At 41.2% G+C, this 19959-nt stretch overlaps 2 protein-coding genes across 5 annotated transcripts in view; one reads left to right on the forward strand and one right to left on the reverse strand.

Annotated features, from left to right (window-relative positions):
- The window catches only part of LOC139545489 (transmembrane protein 132C), a 240398-nt gene that overhangs the window by 197832 nt on the left and 22607 nt on the right, over positions 1 to 19959 (forward strand). For both annotated transcript variants that reach the window (XM_071353303.1, XM_071353304.1), the window contains exon 6: positions 18518 to 18726. In XM_071353303.1, coding sequence (XP_071209404.1) covers positions 18518 to 18726 — 209 coding nt within the window. The remainder of the gene's footprint in view (positions 1 to 18517; positions 18727 to 19959) is intronic.
- LOC139545490 (solute carrier family 15 member 4-like) overlaps positions 1 to 19959 on the reverse strand; it is a 113665-nt gene that overhangs the window by 22424 nt on the left and 71282 nt on the right. The window lies entirely within an intron of this gene.

Consider the following 19959-nt stretch of genomic DNA (forward strand, 5'->3'; position numbering starts at 1 on the left):
TGAACTATGCAAGAGAGCAGACCTAGCGGTGTGCTAGCTGAGGTAGGCCACGTGAGAGTTTTGCCTAGCCTAGGTTAGTAGTGGTATAGCCAGCCTTGCCGTGTTAGCTAACCTGTTTAAGTGTGTCTCATGGACCGGATCACCACATGGTGGGACTGGTTCAGTTAGTAGGCAAAAAGCAACTTAATGCTAGGTGAACTAAATATGGGAGCTAATCTAGAAATAGCTAGATGGTGATTAGATAGCTAGCGTTCGTGTGAGGGCTAGTAGCGTAGCTTAAGCTGCCACGGGCCGGTACATGGTTAAACCTTACAAAACTTGCAGGATTCGTTTGAGGGCTGCCTGAGCGTGTTTGTTACGAGGGCCCATAATAACTCCTGGGGGAAAGTATTTCTTACCAGTTTATGCATGTGCTAGTCGACGCATAGCAATGAGACTTTTATGTTAGCTAGCTAGTGTTCACGCAGTGATAGCTAGCACCGCATTAACCAAAGAAAATGTGGGAATAGTGTTGCTTCTTTGGTCCTGAGAGTCTCTATTGACCATGGCAAGCTGGAAATTCTCTCGTAGGTGGAAGAGCATCATTGAGCCACCAGCTCAAGAGCGAGGGGGTTCGAGCGCATGCCTGACCTGGAAAATTGCCCGCTAACCCAGTAGTACGAATTAGACTTGACAGGTGTGAGCTAGCTTAATAGATGCCTCGCGGCTAATGAAGTGAGCACTGTGTATAAACGCTATAGCCGTGGAGCTAATGTAGTTGTTAGCTAGCAAGCAACTAGCTTGTGGGCTAAAGGCATGCTAAAGCTAGCACAGTGTTAGCCAAAGAGAACCGCACGAATAGCATTACTTCTTCGGTCCTGAGAGTCTCTATTGATCATAGCACAGTGAGGTATAACTGGGATGTTTAGAAAACGAAACAAGTGAATGTTAGATGTACTAAACGAGAGAGCAAGCTGGCAATTCCATCGTAGGTGGAAGAGCCAGTAGCAGATGGCTTCCCAGCATCATCGAGCCGTGAAGCCAGTATAGTTGTTAGCTAGCTAGCTAGCAACCAGCTTGCGGGCTAAAGGCATGATAATGTGTGCACAGTGCTAGCTGAAGGGAACCACATGGGTACTCATCTTTGGGTAAAATATCTCATACGACTGTAAAGCAGAGAGGCTAAACCGGTCAGTCACAAACTAGTGAATGTAGGTTGTCCTAAATGAGAGAAGGGCCTCGGGTAAAGCATAAGCTAGCTAGCTTTCACCACGTGGTAGCTATTTAGCACAGTGCTAGCCAGAGAAAGTGTGTGCTTTCTTAGTCTCTCGACGAACAAAGTGTTTCTCTCAACCTTCCAACTGTGACGATAGGACAGTCAGTCTAGTCAACACGACCCAAGGGGATGTGGGTTGCACTAAAGGAGGAGAGTTAGCAATTCTACCGTTTGGCCAGGTATAAAAGCAAATTTGGTGGTATAGCTGGCCTTTCAGCGAGCCAGCTGAGTTAGCTAGCCAAGCCATGTGATGCTAGCTACTACAGGAGAATTAGGGAGTAGAAAAAGCAGAAGCGCTAATTGTACACAAAAACGTTCCTTTCGTTAGTTGTTCAACACAAAAAGACAAGCGCTGAGGTTCTACGTTCGGCAGCGTTAACCTTGTTGTTCACCTGAGAACAGTTGATCAGGAAGACAGGGATCAAGTCGTGCTGAGGAGAGCTTTAGGAATGTAGTGATCTTTGCAAGGAAGAGAGGGCACGATGAGTGGCGCCTTATTAAAAGGGAGGGGCTCACCTCATTCGCCACTCAACTTGTCTATCTCCAACAGACGTTGTGTGATTGGTTCTTACAATAGTGAATCCGCCTATCAGTGAATCCCAGTGTGAGACATCGAAACAAGTATTTGAAAGAGAACCAGTGGAAAGAAATCCATTTGGGAATTGAAGTCTAAAGCAGTCATTGATATCTGAGGATGAAGAGAGCTCTGATTCTTGACTGTAGCCCTTGGGCTACCCTACACAGTGTACTCCAGACCTTCTTATAGAGACTCATGTCAGGGAGAGAGAAAATAAGTAATAAGGGCCAAGAAACCAGAAAGCCTTGTTCTTTTGTTTGGTGAAAGTGAGGGAAGGACATGAGCAACAACAGGAAAGATGGAAAGTTCTACTTGAGCAGCTGGGAGTCTGGAGTTCTTAACAGTAGCATAGCTTAATCATGACGGGCCCAAGTGCCCCAAAAATTATGGGCCCCTATCACCACCCATATTTCCCTTAAAATGTTAATTATTTTTTTGGTAAGGCTGTGTGTTAATATTACAAAGTATTGTAACAGCAGAGCAGAACCAAATCTAAGGGCACCAAATCTGAAGCTGTTACCAGAGAAGCCGCAATATAGGCAATACATTCAGCACCATGGACGGCGGTCAGAAATTAACCCGTATAAGTCAATCAGCACGGAAAGCACAAAGCTGTCAAAAAACACCCTACTTTATCTGCAAATAATAGGCAATAGCCTATATTATAAAACATAAATATATAGATCAATGTCTTGACAAAAACACCGAAACACAGCTAATGACCCAGTACATGCTCGCCGAAGTTATGCACAGCGTCAAAACTGACATACCGGTATTTCAAATGACCTGCCTCCCTCAGAGGCCTATATGAAAAACACCAGCAAATCAATCAAGTTGAGCATTCAAACAGATTGCTTAAATGGCAGCACCCATGTCAATCGTTGTCCCTGATTGAGAATCATACTTAGGCAGCCGGGTTTCACGTGTGTTTTGTGGGTGTTTGTTTTCCGTGTCAGTAGTTGTGCCACACGGGACTGTCACGGTAGTATTTTTGTTATTTTGTATCGTATATTGTTTTGTTGTATATTAAATCACTATGGAAACTAACCACTCTGCGTATTGGTCCGATCCTTCTCGCCTCTCCTCGTCCGAGGAGGAGGAAGAAAATGACTATCGTTACTCTCACATAGCAATACCCGGGTCTCCCGGGTGGCGCAGTGGTCTAGGGCACTGCATCGCAGTGCTAGCTGCGCCACCAGAGTCTCTGGGTTCACGCCCAGGCTCTGTCGCAGGCGGCCGCAACCGGGAGGTCTGTGGGGCGACGCACAATTGGCATAGCGTCGTCCGGGTTAGGGAGGGTTTGGCCGGTAGGGATATCCTTGTCTCAGTATATAAAATGTATGCACTCTACTGTAAGTCGCTCTGGATAAGAGCGTCTGCTAAATGACTAAAATGTAAATGGAAATGTAATACACTTGGCTTAACTGGTCTACTTTGGATACATCCAGGGTGGTGTCCATAATAGTAGAAAAAAAATGGGGCTTCCTGCATCTCTCCCTGAATGTCACACTTCACTCACTGGCTAAGATATAAATCAGCTCATTTTGAGGACTGAGATAGTTAACGGATCCTGCGGGGCGTTCTAAAAGTTATTTCAGAACTGGGTCATGAAATAACAGCAGTTCAATTATACTGAGAAAATTCCCACTGTCGGCCTGCCCCAGCCTTTCACGGTGCCCTCTGAACTACAAATTACATGACCAAGTGTGAAAGTTACATTAACTATGCGTTCCAACACATATGGCCAGAAATTTGCTGTGTTACGCACACCTCTCCATTTATGCGTCAATAGTGCCATTGAGCTTCCATTGCTCATATACCAAACAGGCACCCATGTGAATCTGGGATGTCTCATGACATGCTATTTTGGATGTTAGATGGTGCCAATCTCTCACCCCATTGACCCGCGCATCAGAGAAGAAAGGGGCACTCCGATCTCCGAACAACCAGCAAGGCTCACAATATGCGCAATCTAGCTTGACCAAATAACATAGCCATGTAAGTGGTAATTTGATTCCAGCCTTGGTTGTAGTGGTGTAATATGACTCTGAAAAACACCGCCTTTCGTCATCTCTTGGGAATGGGCCAGTAGGCTTACACGAGCCTAATGCAATAATGTGCCATTTAACTTTTGCATCCACATTTGTTGCATAATTCCCCGTCTGTTGGATAGGTAAAAAGGCCGTCTGTCCCACTTCCACCTGTTTCCTCAGCTGCCACGATTCTAGCCTCGCGCTGCTCTTCTTCCTCCCTGCCCGGCCCGAGGATAGCTTGTCCGTGGTAGTATGGCCTGGCTTGTGCTCAGGGTCGTATCCGCCGATAGCTGACAATCTGTATTAGAGGTTGACCGATTATGATTTTTTAAACGCCGATACCGATTATTGGAGGACCAAAAAAAGCCGATACCGATTAATCGCCCGATTGTTTTTATTTCTTTATTTGTAATAATGACAATTACAACAATACTGAATGAACACTTATTTTAACTTAATATAATACATCAATAAAAATCTATTTAGCCTCAAATAAATAATGAAACATGTTCAATTTGGTTTAAATAATGCAAAAACAAAGTGTTGGAGAAGAAAGTAAAAGTGCAATATGTGCCATGTAAAAAAAGCTAACGTTTAAGTTCCTTGCTCAGAACATGAGAACATATGAAAGCTGGTGGTTCCTTTTAACATGAGACTTCAATATTCCAAGCTAAGAGGTTTTAGGTTGTAGTTAATATAGTATTTATAGGACTATTTCTCTCTATACCATTTGTATTCCATATACCTTTGACTATTGCATGTTCTTATAGGCACTTTAGTATTGCCAGTGTAACAGTATAGCTTCCGTCCCTCTCCTCGCTCCTACCTGGGCTCGAACGAGTAACACATCGACAACAGCCACCCTCGAAGCACCGTTACCCATGCAGAGCAAGGGGAACAACTACTCCAAGTCTCAGAGCGAGTGGCGTTTGAAACGCTATTAGCGCGCACCCCGCTAACTAGCTAGCCATTTCACATCGGTTACACCAGCCTAATCTCGGGAGTTGATAGGCTTGAAGTCATAAACAGCGCAATGCTTGAAGCACAGTGAAGAGCTGCTGGCAAAACGCACTAAAGTGCTGTTTGAATGAATGCTTACGAGCCTGCTGCTGCCTACCATCGCTCAGTCAGACTGCTCTATCAAATATCAAATCATAGACTTAATTATAACATAATAACACACAGAAATACGAGCCTTTGGTCATTAATATGGTCGAATCCGGAAACTATCATTTAGAAAACAAAACGTTTATTATTATCGCATATACCCTGACTCTGCGTGCAATGAATGCAAGAGAAGTGACACAATTTCACCTGGTTAATATTGCCTGCTAACCTGGATTTCTTTTAGCTAAATATGCAGGTTTAAAAATATATACTTCTGTGTATTGATTTTAAGAAAGGCATTGATGTTTATGGTTAGGTACACGTTGCAGTAACGACAGTCCTTTTTCCACGAATGCGCACCGCATCGATTATATGCAACGCAGTACATGCTAGATAAACTAGGAATATCATCAACCATGTGTAGTTAACTAGTGATTATGATTGATTGATTGATTGTTTTTTATAAGATAAGTTTAATGCTAGCTAGCAACTTACCTTGGCTTCTTACTGCATTCCCGTAACAGGCAGGCTCCTCGTGGAGTGCAATGAGAGGCAGGTGGTTAGAGCGTTGGACTAGTTATAACTGTAAGGTTGCAAGATTCAATCCCCGAGCTGACAAGGTAAAAATCTGTCGTTCTGCCCCTGAACAAGGCAGTTAACCCACCGTTCCTAGGCCGTCATTGAAAATAAGAATGTGTTCTTAACTGACTTGCCTAGTTAAATAAAGGTGTAAAAAAAATGTTTTTAAATAATAATTGGCCAAATCGGTGTCCAAGAAAAAAGATTTCCGATTGTTATGAAAACTTGAAATCGTCCCTAATTAATCGGCCATTCCGATTAATCGGTCGACCTCTAATCTGTATCCTCCTCTGTTCAAAGTTGCTTCTTCTGGCACAATGGAACAGCTTGGCCTTGGCTCACTTGCTTAAAGCTGCTGCTGGCGATGATAAACCTACATCCTCTTCTGGTCCCGCTACATTGCTTGTGCTAACAATGGCTGCACTTGAACTGCATTTGAAAAAGGAATCTAATTTAACTAATTTTGATACCTCCTTTGCTTTCTCATTTTTGTCCTTCCTCTTTTGGGCTCGACTTTTGTGTTGATACATTGCTGAGTTTTAAATCCGTAATTTTCTATTCTCAACTTTCTCTTTTTATTTTATTTTTGTTGGCCATTGTCTCTTGATAGCTAGCTCAACTGTTGCTTAAAACGATGACAGAAACAACAACGCTTTGGACCAATCAATTGGTCAAAAGAACAGACGACTCTCGGTCGACCAATATATTCTTTTGACGGGACAGCCCTAGATAGGCTTAAAACAAACATCTCAAAAACAACTTTCTATTGCTGAGTCACTCACTGTTGTGCAGCACGTCATCAGAGTGCGCAGCTGAACACTTCATGCTGGAAAACACCCAGTTTGTTATTTTTGATTAAAACAAAACTGCTATTAAATAAGAATACCAACCTTATTTTTGCGTGGATTCCGTAGCGCGTTTAGCTTTAAACAATTAAGAAACACCGCTAACCAAACAACAGTGCTAATGGCTGTACTGCAGTCACCGGTCGTCGTCATGGGAAAGACGCATTGTTGAATACTGCAACCAGTTGTTTTCAAGAGTTAAGAGCCAACCTGGATACCAAGGAGATCCTGAGGGAAATCGACGAGTACCAACAGCTTTACGCTATGAAGGAACAACATGCTCCATCATGGAAAGATCCGACTACCTCACAAAAGAACTCTAACCCGACAAAAAAAGAAAAACAGATTCATCTACAGACACAGACGATCTACTTACTGTTGAAGTAGAGGCTAGTGCTCAGACTGGAATTCATGCAACACTGGAAAAGTTGTGTGAGGAGGTAGCAGGGCTGAGGGGGAGTTTGGAGTTTAGCAAGAGTGAAACTCTCACGCACCAAGGAGAGAACAAGGCACTCACATCCAAGGTAAAAATCCACGATTACAACATGGATTTTCTACTCAGGGAAAACAGGGTGATGAAGGAGTCGCTGCTAGACATACAAAGTTGTAGCATGCGTGAAAATCTAATATTTTCTGGGATTCCTGAGGGCGCATCCAATAATCCAGAGGGTGCGATCAGAGAATTCATGCAATCCGCCTTGAAACTTCCTCTAGAGACTGGAAACAAGGTGGCTTTCCACCGTGTACACAGACTTGGAGCTCGGAGGGCCAAGGGTCCCCAACTGATCATTGCAAAATTTGAACACTACCAACAAAAGAAGCTGATCAAAAGCAGGGGAAGGGAGCTTAAAGGTACCAAATTCGGTCTCAATTACCAATTTCCACGAGAGATAAACGAACGTCGCAAGAGACTGAAATCCTGTACAGAGGAAACAGAGGGAGAAGGGTAAGCGTGCCTTTCTCATTGTGGATAAACTTTTTATAGATGGACAGCTATTCTGAGACAGTTCCATAACACCATTGCTGTAGTAAATTATACAGGGACTTCAGGTTACGAAAAAAAGAAAGTATGGGAACTGTAAAAATATCTAAACACTATGAAGTGGATATGAACACACAGGTACTCAATTACATGTTCACTTACACATATGGACTTATACATACACATACACACTTGATCTCGCTCTCTCCTCTCACTCCCTCTTTCTCTTCTCTTCTCTTCTCTCCCTCTCTCACCTCTCTCTATTGTCGAACTATTCTATAATTTGTTTCTTGTTTGTCTATCTTTTCTATGTCTTTGTCTACATGTTTATATATGTTTACAACAAGCAAGGGGAAGATATCAGAATAGGGACATTGGGGAATAATAACATGTTGTACGGGATACATTTGTACTGTAGTGATGTCGTCTCATAGTAATGCAAGGTCTCTTTCATGATCATGTGAAACGTCAATTGCTATGGAAATGCTGGGATGTGTTTTTCAATGATGTTAAAGGTAATTATGATGCAACTATGATGGTGAAACAATATGGATTACAATTATCATCATGAATATTAAGGCTATACGCACTACATGTTACACACATAGACACTCAACCATGCAAATTGGCAGGGTTATTATTTATTTGGACATCACACATTATAGTCTTACTCTTATACAGACATCGTACACACTATCACTAAATCACATCCAATATCATACACATCAACTTACTCAGATTTACCACACACATATCTTGTCTCAATTTTCTAACATCTGTGGCATTGGCTCACAGGCAAACAGGCAAGGGAATAAAACATATATTGCTAGAACCTATTTCTTGAATTCTAAATATCAGACATTTGAAAGCTCTAATTTTGACTGTCATAATACCTCTGATGGCAGTAACTTTATAAGCACTAATTATGGTCAATTTAGACTGGAATAGTATCTAGTTATGGTAAGGGGTGAAATAAGTATAACCAGTTATAATTGTAACGGTTTAGCAGTTTATAAAAAAAGAAGATCAGTCTTTACGTGGCTAAAAGAAAAGGAATATAACATATATTGTTTACAGGAAACTCACTTTACATCCTTTACACGAAGTTGCGCGGAAAAAGGAATGGGGTGGTGAAATAATTTTCTGTCATGGATAAAGGAACTCAAAAGGTGTGATGATATTAATTAACAAAAATGTCGATCTGAATGTGCAAATAGTTAGGAATGATTCGCAAGGAAGGTGGATATTTTTTACTATGAAAGTGGACAAAAAGAGATTTGGCTCATTAATCTATATGGTCCATATCAGGATGATCCATACTTCTTCGAAAATATTTATACCAAGTTTTAATAGGAGACAGAATGCGATCAGATCATCATCTACAGTGGCTTGCAAAAGTATTCACCTCCTTGGCATTTTTCCTATTTTGTTGCCTTACAACCTGGAATTAAAATAGATTTTTGGGGGGGTTTGTATCATTTGATTTACACAACATACCTAACACTTTGAAGATGCAAAATATGTTTTATTGTGAAACAAACAAGAAATAAGACAAAAAAACATAAAACTTGAGCGTGCATAACTATTCATCCCCCCAAAGTCAATACTTTGTAGAGCCACCTTTTGCAGCAAATACAGCTGTAAGTCTCTTGGAGTATGTCTCTATAAGCTTGGCACATCTAGCCACTGGGATTTTTGCCCTTTCTTTAAGGCAAAACTGCTCCAGCTCCTTCAAGTCGGATGGGTTCCGCTGGTGTATAACAATCTTTAAGTCATACCACAGATTCTCAATTGGATTGAGGTCTAGCCTTTGACTAGGCCATTCCAAGACATTTAAACGTTTTCCCTTAAACCACTCGAGTGTTGCTTTAGCAGTATGCTTAGGGTCATTGTCCTGCTGGAAGGTGAACCTCCATCCCAGTCTCAAATTTCTGGAAGACTGAAACAGGTTTTCCTCAAGAATTTCCCTGGTTTTCGCGCCATCCATAATTCCTTCAAGGCAGGGACCAGTTTCCCAGTCCCTGCCGATGAAAAACATCCCCACAGCATGATGTTGCCCCCACCGTCCTTCACTGTGGGGATGGTGTTCTCGGGGTGATGAAAGGTGTTGGGTTTGCACCAGACTCGTGTTTTCCTTGATGGCCAAAAAGCTAAATTGTTGTCTCATCTGACCAGAGTACCTTCTTCCATATGTTTGGGGAGTCTCCCACATGCATTTTGGCGACCACCAAACGTGTTTGCTTATTTTTTTCTTGAAGCAATGTCTTTTTTCTGGCCACTCTTCCGTAAAGGCCAGCTCTGTGGAGTGTATGGTTTAAAGGGGTCCTATGGACAGATACTCCAATCTCCGCTGTGGAGCTTTGCAGCTCCTTCAGGCTTATCTTTGGTCTCTTTGTTGCCTCTCTGATTAATGCCCTCCTTGCCTGGTCCGTGAGTTTTGGTGGGCGGCCCTCTCTTGGCAGGTTTGTTGTGGTGCCATATTCTTTCCATTTTTTAATAATGGATTTAATGGTGCTCCGTGGGATGTTCAAAGTTTCAGATATTTTTTTATAACCCAACCTTGATCTGTACTTCTCCACAACTTTGTCCCTGACCTGTTTGGAGACTTTATTTAACTAATTGTGTGACTTCTGAAGGTAATTGGTTGCACCAGATCTTATTTAGGGGCTTCATAGCAAATGGGGTGAATACATATGCATGCACCACTTTTCCGTTATTTTTTTATTTCACTTCACCAATTTGGGCTATTTTGTGTTTGTCCATTACATGAAATCCAAATAAAAATCAATTTAAATTACAGATTGTAATGCAACAAAATAGGAAAAATGCCAAGGGGGATAAATACTTTTGCAAGGCACTGTAATTGGCCTTCACATAACTCTTATAGAATTTCCACGTGAACGTGGATAATGGACATTTAATCAAAGTTTACTGGAGGACAACTTATTTTATATAATTTATAACTGAATTTTTCCAGTATAGTATAGGAACAGCAAATCCACTTATTGTTTGGGATACCTTTAAATGTACCTTCAGATGTCATTCAATTCAATATTCATCAATAATAAAAAGGCAGTTTCTGGCTAAAGAGAGAAGGGAAACACATTAACTAATAGTACAGATAGATACAGTGGGGAGAACAAGTATTTGATACACTGCCGATTTTGCAGATTTTCCTACTTACAAAGCATGTAGAGGTCTGTAATTTTTATCCCGAAAATCACATTGTATGATTTTTAAGTAATTAATTAGCATTTTATTGCATGACATAAGTATTTGATACATCAGAAAAGCAGAACTTAATATTTGGTACAGAATCCTTTGTTTGCAATTACAGAGATCATACGTTTCCTGTAGTTCTTGACCAGGTTTGCACACACTGCAGCAGGGATTTTGGCCCACTCCTCCATACAGACCTTCTCCAGATCCTTCAGGTTTCGGGGCTGTCGCTGGGCAATACGGACTTTCAGCTCCCTCCAAAGATTTTCTATTGGGTTCAGGTCTGGAGACTGGCTAGGCCACTCCAGGACCTTGAGATACTTCTTACGGAGCCACTCCTTAGTTGCCCTGGCTGTGTGTTTCGGGTCGTTGTCATGCTGGAAGACCCAGCCACGACCCATCATCAATGCTCTTACTGAGGGAAGGAGGTTGTTGGCTAAGATCTCGCAATACATGGCCCCATCCATCCTCCCCTCAATACGGTGCAGTCGTCCTGTCCCCTTTGCAGAAAAGCATCCCCAAAGAATGATGTTTCCACCTCCATGCTTCACGGTTGGGATGGTGTTCTTGGGGTTGTACTCATCCTTCTTCTTCCTCCAAACACGGCGAGTGGAGTTTAGACCAAAAAGCTCTATTTTTGAATCATCAGACCACATGACCTTCTCCCATTCCTCCTCTGGATCATCCAGATGGTCATTGGCAAACTTCAGACGGGCCTGGACATGCGCCTGCTTGAGCAGGGGGACCTTGTGTGCGCTGCAGGATTTTAATCCATGACGGCGTAGTGTGTTACTAATGGTTTTCTTTGAGACTGTGGTCCCAGCTCTCTTCAGGTCATTGACCAGGTCCTGCCGTGTAGTTCTGGGCTGATCCCTCACCTTCCTCATGATCATTGATGCCCCACGAGGTGAGATCTTGCATGGAGCCCCAGACCGAGGGTGATTGACCATCATCTTGAACTTCTTCTATTTTCTTCTATTTTCTAATAATTGCGCCAACAGTTGTTGCCTTCTCACCAAGCTGCTTGCCTATTGTCCTGTAGCCCATCCCAGCCTTGTGCAGGTCTACAATTTTATCCCTGATGTCCTTACACAGCTCTCTGGTCTTGGCCATTGTGGAGAGGTTGGAGTCTGTTTGATTGAGTGTGTGGACAGGTGTCTTTTATACAGGTAACGAGTTCAAACAGGTGCAGTTAATACAGGTAATGAGTGGAGAACAGGAGGGCTTCTTAATCAAAAACTAACAGGTCTGTGAGAGCTGGAATTCTTACTGGTTGGTAGGTGATCAAATACTTATGTCATGCAATAAAATGCAAATGAATTACTTAAAAATCATACAATGTGATTTTCTGGATTTTTGTTTTAGATTCCGTCTCTCACAGTTGAAGTGTACCTATGATAAAAATTACAGACCTCTACATGCTTTGTAAGTAGGAAAACCTGCAAAATCGGCAGTGTATCAAATACTTGTTCTCCCCACTGTAGGTAATAAAAACGATAATACAGAGATACAAAGTCATTTAGAGGAAAAACAAAAAGAACTTGAACTTATTCAAGAACCATCTAATATTACAAAAATAAAGCAAACTGGATGGAATATGTAGAAAATGCACAAAATTCTTCCTGAATCTCCAACACAGGAACGCTAACAAAAAGAATTTGCAGAAACTCGTTACTGAAGACGGAGTCATCTATGATTCTCTGAATGATATTTTAAAAGAGGAAGCTAAATATTTTAAGCATATGTTCTCTTTTCCATCTCATCCTCTCCCACTGAATGAAGATTACGGTAAGGACTTCTTTCCAAATAATAAAAAAAATAAAAAAATAACAAATGTACAGAATGATCAGTGCGAAGGCCAAATTACAGAGGAATAACTTTTTGAGGCTATTAAATATATAATATATATTAAATCCTTTCAGTCTGGAAAAACTCCAGCGTTTGATGGCATACCGGTAGAGATATATCAAGCCTTTTTTGATATACTCAAAGCTCCATTGTTAGATTGTTTTAACTACTCCTATAGAAATGGAGTCTGTCAGGTACTCAGCAGGAAGGTCTGATTTTACTATTATTAAAACAAACCCAGATGGCAAACATAAAGATCCAGTCTAAAACAACTGGAGGCCCCTTACACTTCAATGTTGTGATGCAAAATTACTTGTGAAATGCATAGCACTCATAATTGAAAGGGTTTTACCAGGTATTGTTCATCCTGATCAGACAGGTTTTTTACAAGAACGATACATTGGAGATAATATACGACAACTTCTATAAATAATAGAACATCATGAAACATCTAAGAAGCCAAGCCTGGTATTTATAGCATATTTTGAAAAGGCATTTGACAAAGTAAGACTGGATTTTATTTATCAATGCCTGGATTTTTATCAATTTCGGTGATTCTCTTATAAAACGTGTAAAAGTAATGTATAGCAACCCCAGGTGTAAAATAGTAAATAACGGCTACTTCTCACAGTTTTGAATTGTGAAGAGGAGTTAAACAAGGGTGTCCGCTGTCACCATATCTATTTGTTATGGCAATCGAAATGCTAGCTATTAAAATCAGATCCAATAACAACATTAGAGGATTAGAAATCCAAGGCTTAAAAACAAAGGTGTCCATGTATGCCGATGACTCAAGTTTTATATTAAGTCCGCAAGCTAGATCCCTGCAACGTCTCATTGAAGATCTAGATAACTTTTCTGGACTCTCTGGACTAAAACCTAAATATGATAAGTGTACAATATTAGTTATGGGTTCTTTAAAAAATACTGCTTTTACATTACCCTGCAGTTTACCTATAAAATGGGCTTACAGTGAAGTAGACATACTTGGTATTCATATCACAAAATATATAAATAAGCTCCACAATGAATTTCAATAGAAAATGGAGAGGAGAGAGGTAAATACCTGTCTATTTATGGAAAAATTGCCCTGATTAACTCCTTAGTCATATCTCAGTTTACTCACTTATGGCGCTGCCTACTCCGTCTGATTCATTTTTCAAATCATATGAGCAAAAAATATTTAGCTTTATCTGGAACTCTAAACCAGACAAAATAAAGCATGCCGATCTATATAATGAATATGAATTAGGTGGGTTGAGATGATTAAATATAAAAGCACTAATCCTCTCTCCAAAAGCTTCACTTACTCAAACGTTTTACTTGAACCCTAAATGGTTCTCAAGTAGATTACGAAGAAAAGCTCATCCATTGTTTAAAAATGGCCTTCTTGCCTTTGTGCAGATTGCCATGTCTCATTTTAGATTAATTGAAAGTGATACTTTTTTCAAAGTATCTCTCTTTTTCAAACAAGCATCGCAGAGCTGGCTACAATTTCAAGTTCATCCCCCTGAAAATATAGAACAAATATTACAACAAATATTATGGCTGAACTCAAATGTGCTGGTTGATAAAATACCAGTATTTATGGGAAAAATGTTTGAAAAGGGTATTTTGTTCTTAAATTATATTGTAAATTGGAATGGTAGAGTTGTGTCTTTCGTGGAGTTATCAGAATTGTACGGGAAGGTCTGCTCAATCCAAGAGTACGACCAATTGATTACAGTATTAACCCAAAAATGGAGGAGGCAAGTGGCAGAGGGAGGAGGTAGGGAACTGGTCTGTCTGCACAATATAAAGGATTAAAACTGGCGGAGGAATAAAAATAGGAAAGTATACCAGTTTCATTTGAGAACCAGTATGTTGACAACTGTGCCATACAGATTGCAAAATAGTTGTGAAGAGATTTTTAATGTACCGATTCCATGGTACAGGGTGTATGAGTTGATATATAAAACGACGCAAGATTCAAGACTTCGTGCTTTTCAGCTAAAATTATTATATAGAATTCTTGCCACCAACAAAATGTTGAATATTTGGAGCATAAAATCATCAATGCTCTGAAGATTTTGTTGTGAGGATACAGAATCAATAGGCCATTTATTTTAGTATTGCCCTCAGGTAGCCTGTTTCTGGTCTCAGGTTCAGGAAAGGCTGAAAATGCATAACATTGATCTAAAATTTACCCAGAAATAGTACTGTTAGGAGATCTGGAGAGACCGGGTCAGTCAATTACTAATATACTAATACTCTCAGTAAAAATATTTATCTTTAACTCGCAATCTGTGGATTCTATTCGATTAGATAGATTGAAAATGTACGTTAAACCTCACAGCATAGTTGAAAGATATAATCTCAGCAAAAAAAGAAATGTCCTCTCACTGTCAACTGCATTTATATTCAGCAAACTTAAAACCTGTAAATATTTGTATGAACATAACAAGATTCAACACCTGAGACAAACTGAACAAGTTCCACAGACATGTGACTAACAGAAATGGAATAATGTGTCCCTGAACAAAGGGGGGGTCAAAACCTAAAAGAACAGTCAGTATCTGGTGTGGCCACCAGCTGCATTAAGTACTGCAGTGCATCTCCTCCTCATGGACTGCACCAGATTTGCCAGTTCTTGCTGTGACATGTTACCCCACTCTGACATGTTACCCCACTCTTCTAACAAGGCACCTGCAAGTTCCCGGACATTTCTGGGGGGAATGGCCCTAGCCCTCACCCTTCAATCCAACATGTCCCAGACGTGCTCAATGGGATTGAGATCCGGGCTCTTCGCTGGCCATGGCAGAACACTGACATTACTGTCTTGCAGGAAATCACGCACAGAACGAGCAGTATGGCTTTTGGCATTGTCTTGCTGGAGGGTCAAGTCAGGATGAGCCTGCAGGAAGGGTACCACATGAGGGAGGAGGATGTCTTCCCTGTAACACACAGCGTTGAGATTGCCTGCGATGTCAACAAGCTCAGTCCGATGATGCTGTGACACATCGCCCCAGACCATGACGGACCCTCCACCTCCAAATCGATCCCGCTCCAGAGTACAGGCATCGGTGTAACTCTCATTCCTTCGACGATAAACGCGAATCCGACCATCACCCCTGGTGAGACAAAACCGCAACTCGTCAGTGAAGAGCACTTTTTGCCAGTCCTGTCTGGTCCAGCGACAGTGGGTTTGTGCCCATAAGTGATGTTGTTGTCTGTGATGTCTGGTGAGGACCTGCCTTACAACAGGCCTACAAGCCCTCGGTCCAGCCTCTCTCAGCCTCTTCCGGACAGTCTGAGCACTGATGGAGGGATTGTGCATTCCTGGTGTAACTCTGGCAGTTGTTGTTGCCATCCTGTACCTGTCCCGCAGGTGTAATGTTCGGATGTACCGATCCTGTGCAGGTGTTGTTACACGTGGTCTGCAACTGTGAGGACGATCAGTTGTCCGTCCTGTCTCCCTGTAGCGCTGTCCACCAGTACGGACATTGCAATTTGTTGATGCGGGTCCATCACATCTACGATTTGACGAGAAGATCGTCAAATTTGTGAAGGCCACATCTGCAGTCCTCATGCATCCTTGCTGCATGCCTAAGGCACGTTCACACAGATGAGCAGGGACCCTGGGCATCTTTCTTTTGGTGTTTTTCAGAGTCAGTAGAAAGGCCTCTTTAGTGTCCTACGTTTTCATAACCGTGACCTTAATTGCCTACCCTCTGTAAGCTGTTAGTGTCTTAACGACCGTTCCACAGGTGCATGTTCATTAATTGTTTATGGTTCATTGAACAAGCATGGAAAACAGTGTTTAAACCCTTTACAATGAAGATCTGTGAAGTTATTTGGATTTTTACAAATTATCTTTGAAAGACAGGGTCTTGAAAAAGGGACGTTTCTTTTTTTGCTAAGTTTAGATGGATTAAATAATTGTTTACTGAGTTTATGTTGCTTAGAAATCTGAAGAGGGTGGCCAGCAGAGATAAGTGGGATGGGTTGAGGGAAGCTGAGGGTTGGGATGTGGAATTGGGAGTGGAGTTGCTGGGCGAGAGAGAGAATGGTCAAAAATAAAGAAAAAAAAATCTAAATATAATCAAAAGTAAGTTTGAATGACACTGAGGTGCAATGTTTTTACAGCTAATGTCAGTTTGCCTGAGGCTGATGCCGTGCAGGTGTTTGTACACATGCATATACACACACTCTCATTCAAATGCACACATACATGGACACACATATGTAAATAGTGCCAGATATGCACTCAAACATATACAGTTGGCCTTGCTGTTTTGATTTTAGTTGTCCTTGATGTCCTTTTTTTCTTTTTGCATTGTTGGTTTCTTGAAAAATAAATAAGAACAACGCTTTGGAGAGAATTTGCACAATGAATCCCAGAATGCATTTCATTATCTTAACATGGTATTGAAACTATTGAATAATATAATTTATTTAGAAAATTAATATAATTTTGCTGGTGAACCCATCAATGAGATCATTTATCATATAACCTACGTTAAAGAAAGATCTTCTCGTCAAATCGTAGATGTGATGGACCCGCGTCAACAATTAATACTTGAGGATGGTGGGATGGTATTCATATTACATATGGGGCCCGCGGCTCCGCAGATCCGGGCCTGTCACCGGGCCCATGTACGTCGCGGACCCTGGTGTGACCGCACAGGCACAAGCTACGCCACTGGTTCTTAAGCTGCATCAGACAAGCAGTGATGCAGGGAGAGGAGAGCTCCGGAGGAGCTGGCTATCTGTCACACAAGCCCTTTTACTTGAGGATACACTCTCTGTTCTGTGAATGATGAATGCTTATTCATGTCTTTTATATCTGACAGTAAAGAAACAACTTTGAAATTGAAAAACATATTTTATGAATGAATCTCAATTCGTCTCATTGAAGTATTAAACTGCTAATGGGAGTTTGCTCATAATATCTGCTTTAAAAAATAGATTAATTGTCTACTCCATATGCTTTTAGAATCTTTGTGTGTGTGTGTGCATGTGTTTTTGTGTTTGATGCACTCCTGCAGCTGCCGGCCACACCTCTGAATGACCTTGTTGGTTGTGTGTGTATGTGTTTTGTATTTGTGGTGCTAAACTGGCTTCATCATAAGGCTTTGAGAAAATGGAGGCTGAGTGTGGATCAAAGAGTAGTTGCTAGTGAAGGGGCGAGTCAGCCAGCTAACGCGATGACGAGCTGTGAAGCCCTGCCTCTTTCAATGTCATGCAATTGGCCCAGTGATTTCCTCTGAAAGGCCATTTGTAAAACAGATGGTTTTGAGTTTTCATGTTATCAGTGGGGACCTGCCTTCCTTTCTCTTGCTGCCATCTGTTGGTTCTACATTCTGTTGGTACTATGTAGCCATGGGCAGATGCGTTGGTAATCTAAGGGCCTGTATTGCAACCCTCCCTCCACACATTTAAGATGTGCCCCTGCCCACCTCCTTTCTCCTTTTGTAGTTGGGAATAAAGAGTATGGATGAACAGTGAAGCTTTCATCTTATTTTTCAAAGAACAAACGCTAGATAAAATGTATCAGAGGGACACACAACACTGTAGTGCATCTCATATTGGTCCATTTTAGGGTGAAAATAAAAGACAACCTACAGTACAATACAGTACAGTACATTGCAGTTTGAAAAGTGTGTGTGTGTGTACTTGTTCTCCTACCTTATCATGACCCCAATATCCTGACAAGGTAGGAAAACAAGAACTAAAAAGTCAGGACTTTTTCCATGTCCTAAATTTGTTCAAATGCTATTTTAAGCTTAAGGGTTAGGTTTCGGGGTTAAGGTTAGGGTAAGACTTAAGGTTAGGGTTTTTGGGGGTTAAGGATAGGGTTAAAGTAGGGTTAGGGGTTAGGGAAAATAGTATTTTTAATGTTGAAACATTTTTACTCCCCAAAAAGTCCAGAAATGTCATGAAAATAAAGCTGTGTGTGTCCACGTGCATGCTTGTGTCCAGCCTTGTCCATTGAGTTGGATTTGTCTGGTTCTGATGGTGCTGCTTGGTTGGGGATCTCTTTAGGTGACACTTACACATGCTTCTCTCCTCTCCTCTCCTATTCCTGTCCAGGTGTCAGACAGGTGTGACTACGTGTTTGTGAATGGGAAGGAGATGAAGGGCAAGGTGAGGATGATGGTGAACTTCACCTACAGCTACCTGAGTGCCCAGCTGGAGATGAACGTGTGGATCCCACGGCTGCCCCTCCAGATCGAGGTGTCTGACACAGAGCTTAGCCAGATCAAGGGATGGAGGGTGCCCATCATGACCAGCAGCCAAAGGTATGTGTCCCTCGTCCCCCTCCATAGAATCACATAGACAGACTCTTCACCCATGCAGTCCTCGCCAGGTAAGTGGACAGAAAATGGAGATGATCGAAAGAGCATGCACAAAAGCTCTTATTTTCAACATATGATATTGTTCTGCACTTTGTATGAACCTTTGTGTCAAGGTCACACATCTCCCCCCGGGCCCAAGACCTCGTCTCCTCTAATACCTTATCCACCAACACCTAATTCTGCTGGCCTCACACTCCTCAGGTCTACCTACTGGAATTAGTACTGGACATATTCACTATTGTATCTGGAAAGTGTCCCCTCCCTCACCTGCCAGCCTGGAAATAAAGGCTTCTGGCTCATTAAACTTTTTCACTGACTGACAAAGAGGCATATACAGTGAGCTCCAAAAGTATTGGGACAGTGACACACTTTGTGTTGTTTTGGCTCTGTACTCCAGCACTTTGGATTTGAAAGGATATAATGACTATGAGGTTAAAGTGAAGACTGTCAGCATTCATTTGAGGGTATGAATGATAAGTGAATGGTAAATATTGAATTGTGTCATTTTGGAGTCACTTTTACTGTGAATAAGAATAGAATTTGCTTCTAAACATGTCTACATTAATTTGGATCCTAGAATGATTACGGGTAGACTTGAATGAATCATGAATAATGATGAGTGAGAAAGTTAGACGCACAAATATCATACCCCCCCAAAAAAGTTAACCTCCCATGTTATTGAAATGGTGAGAGGTTAGCATGTCTTGGGGGTATGATATTTGTGCATCTGTAACTTTCTCACTCATCATTTTTCATGATTAATTCAGGTCTATCCGTAATCATGGTAGCATTATTGTAGAAGTGTTTAGAAACATATTCTATTTTTATTTACAATAAAAGTGACTCCAAAATGACACAATACATTATTTACCCTTCATTTCTATTCGGCACAAAGTCATCTGAAACACAACCAAAACAAACAGCAAATGCATCCAACACTGCATCACAAGTTTGATGTAATCATTGAGTGCTAGGAATATGGGACGAAATAATACACTTTTGACTACTTTAATACACATAAATTCAGCAAAAAAAGAAACGTCCCTTTTTCCAGGACCCTGTCTTTCAAAGATAATTTGTAAAAATCCAAATAACTTCACAGATCTTCAATGTAAAGGGTTTAAACACTGTTTCCCATGCTTGTTCAATGAAACATAAACAATTAATGAACATGCA

This window comes from Salvelinus alpinus, chromosome 19 (genome assembly GCF_045679555.1).
Source record: "Salvelinus alpinus chromosome 19, SLU_Salpinus.1, whole genome shotgun sequence".
NCBI lineage: Eukaryota > Metazoa > Chordata > Actinopteri > Salmoniformes > Salmonidae > Salvelinus > Salvelinus alpinus.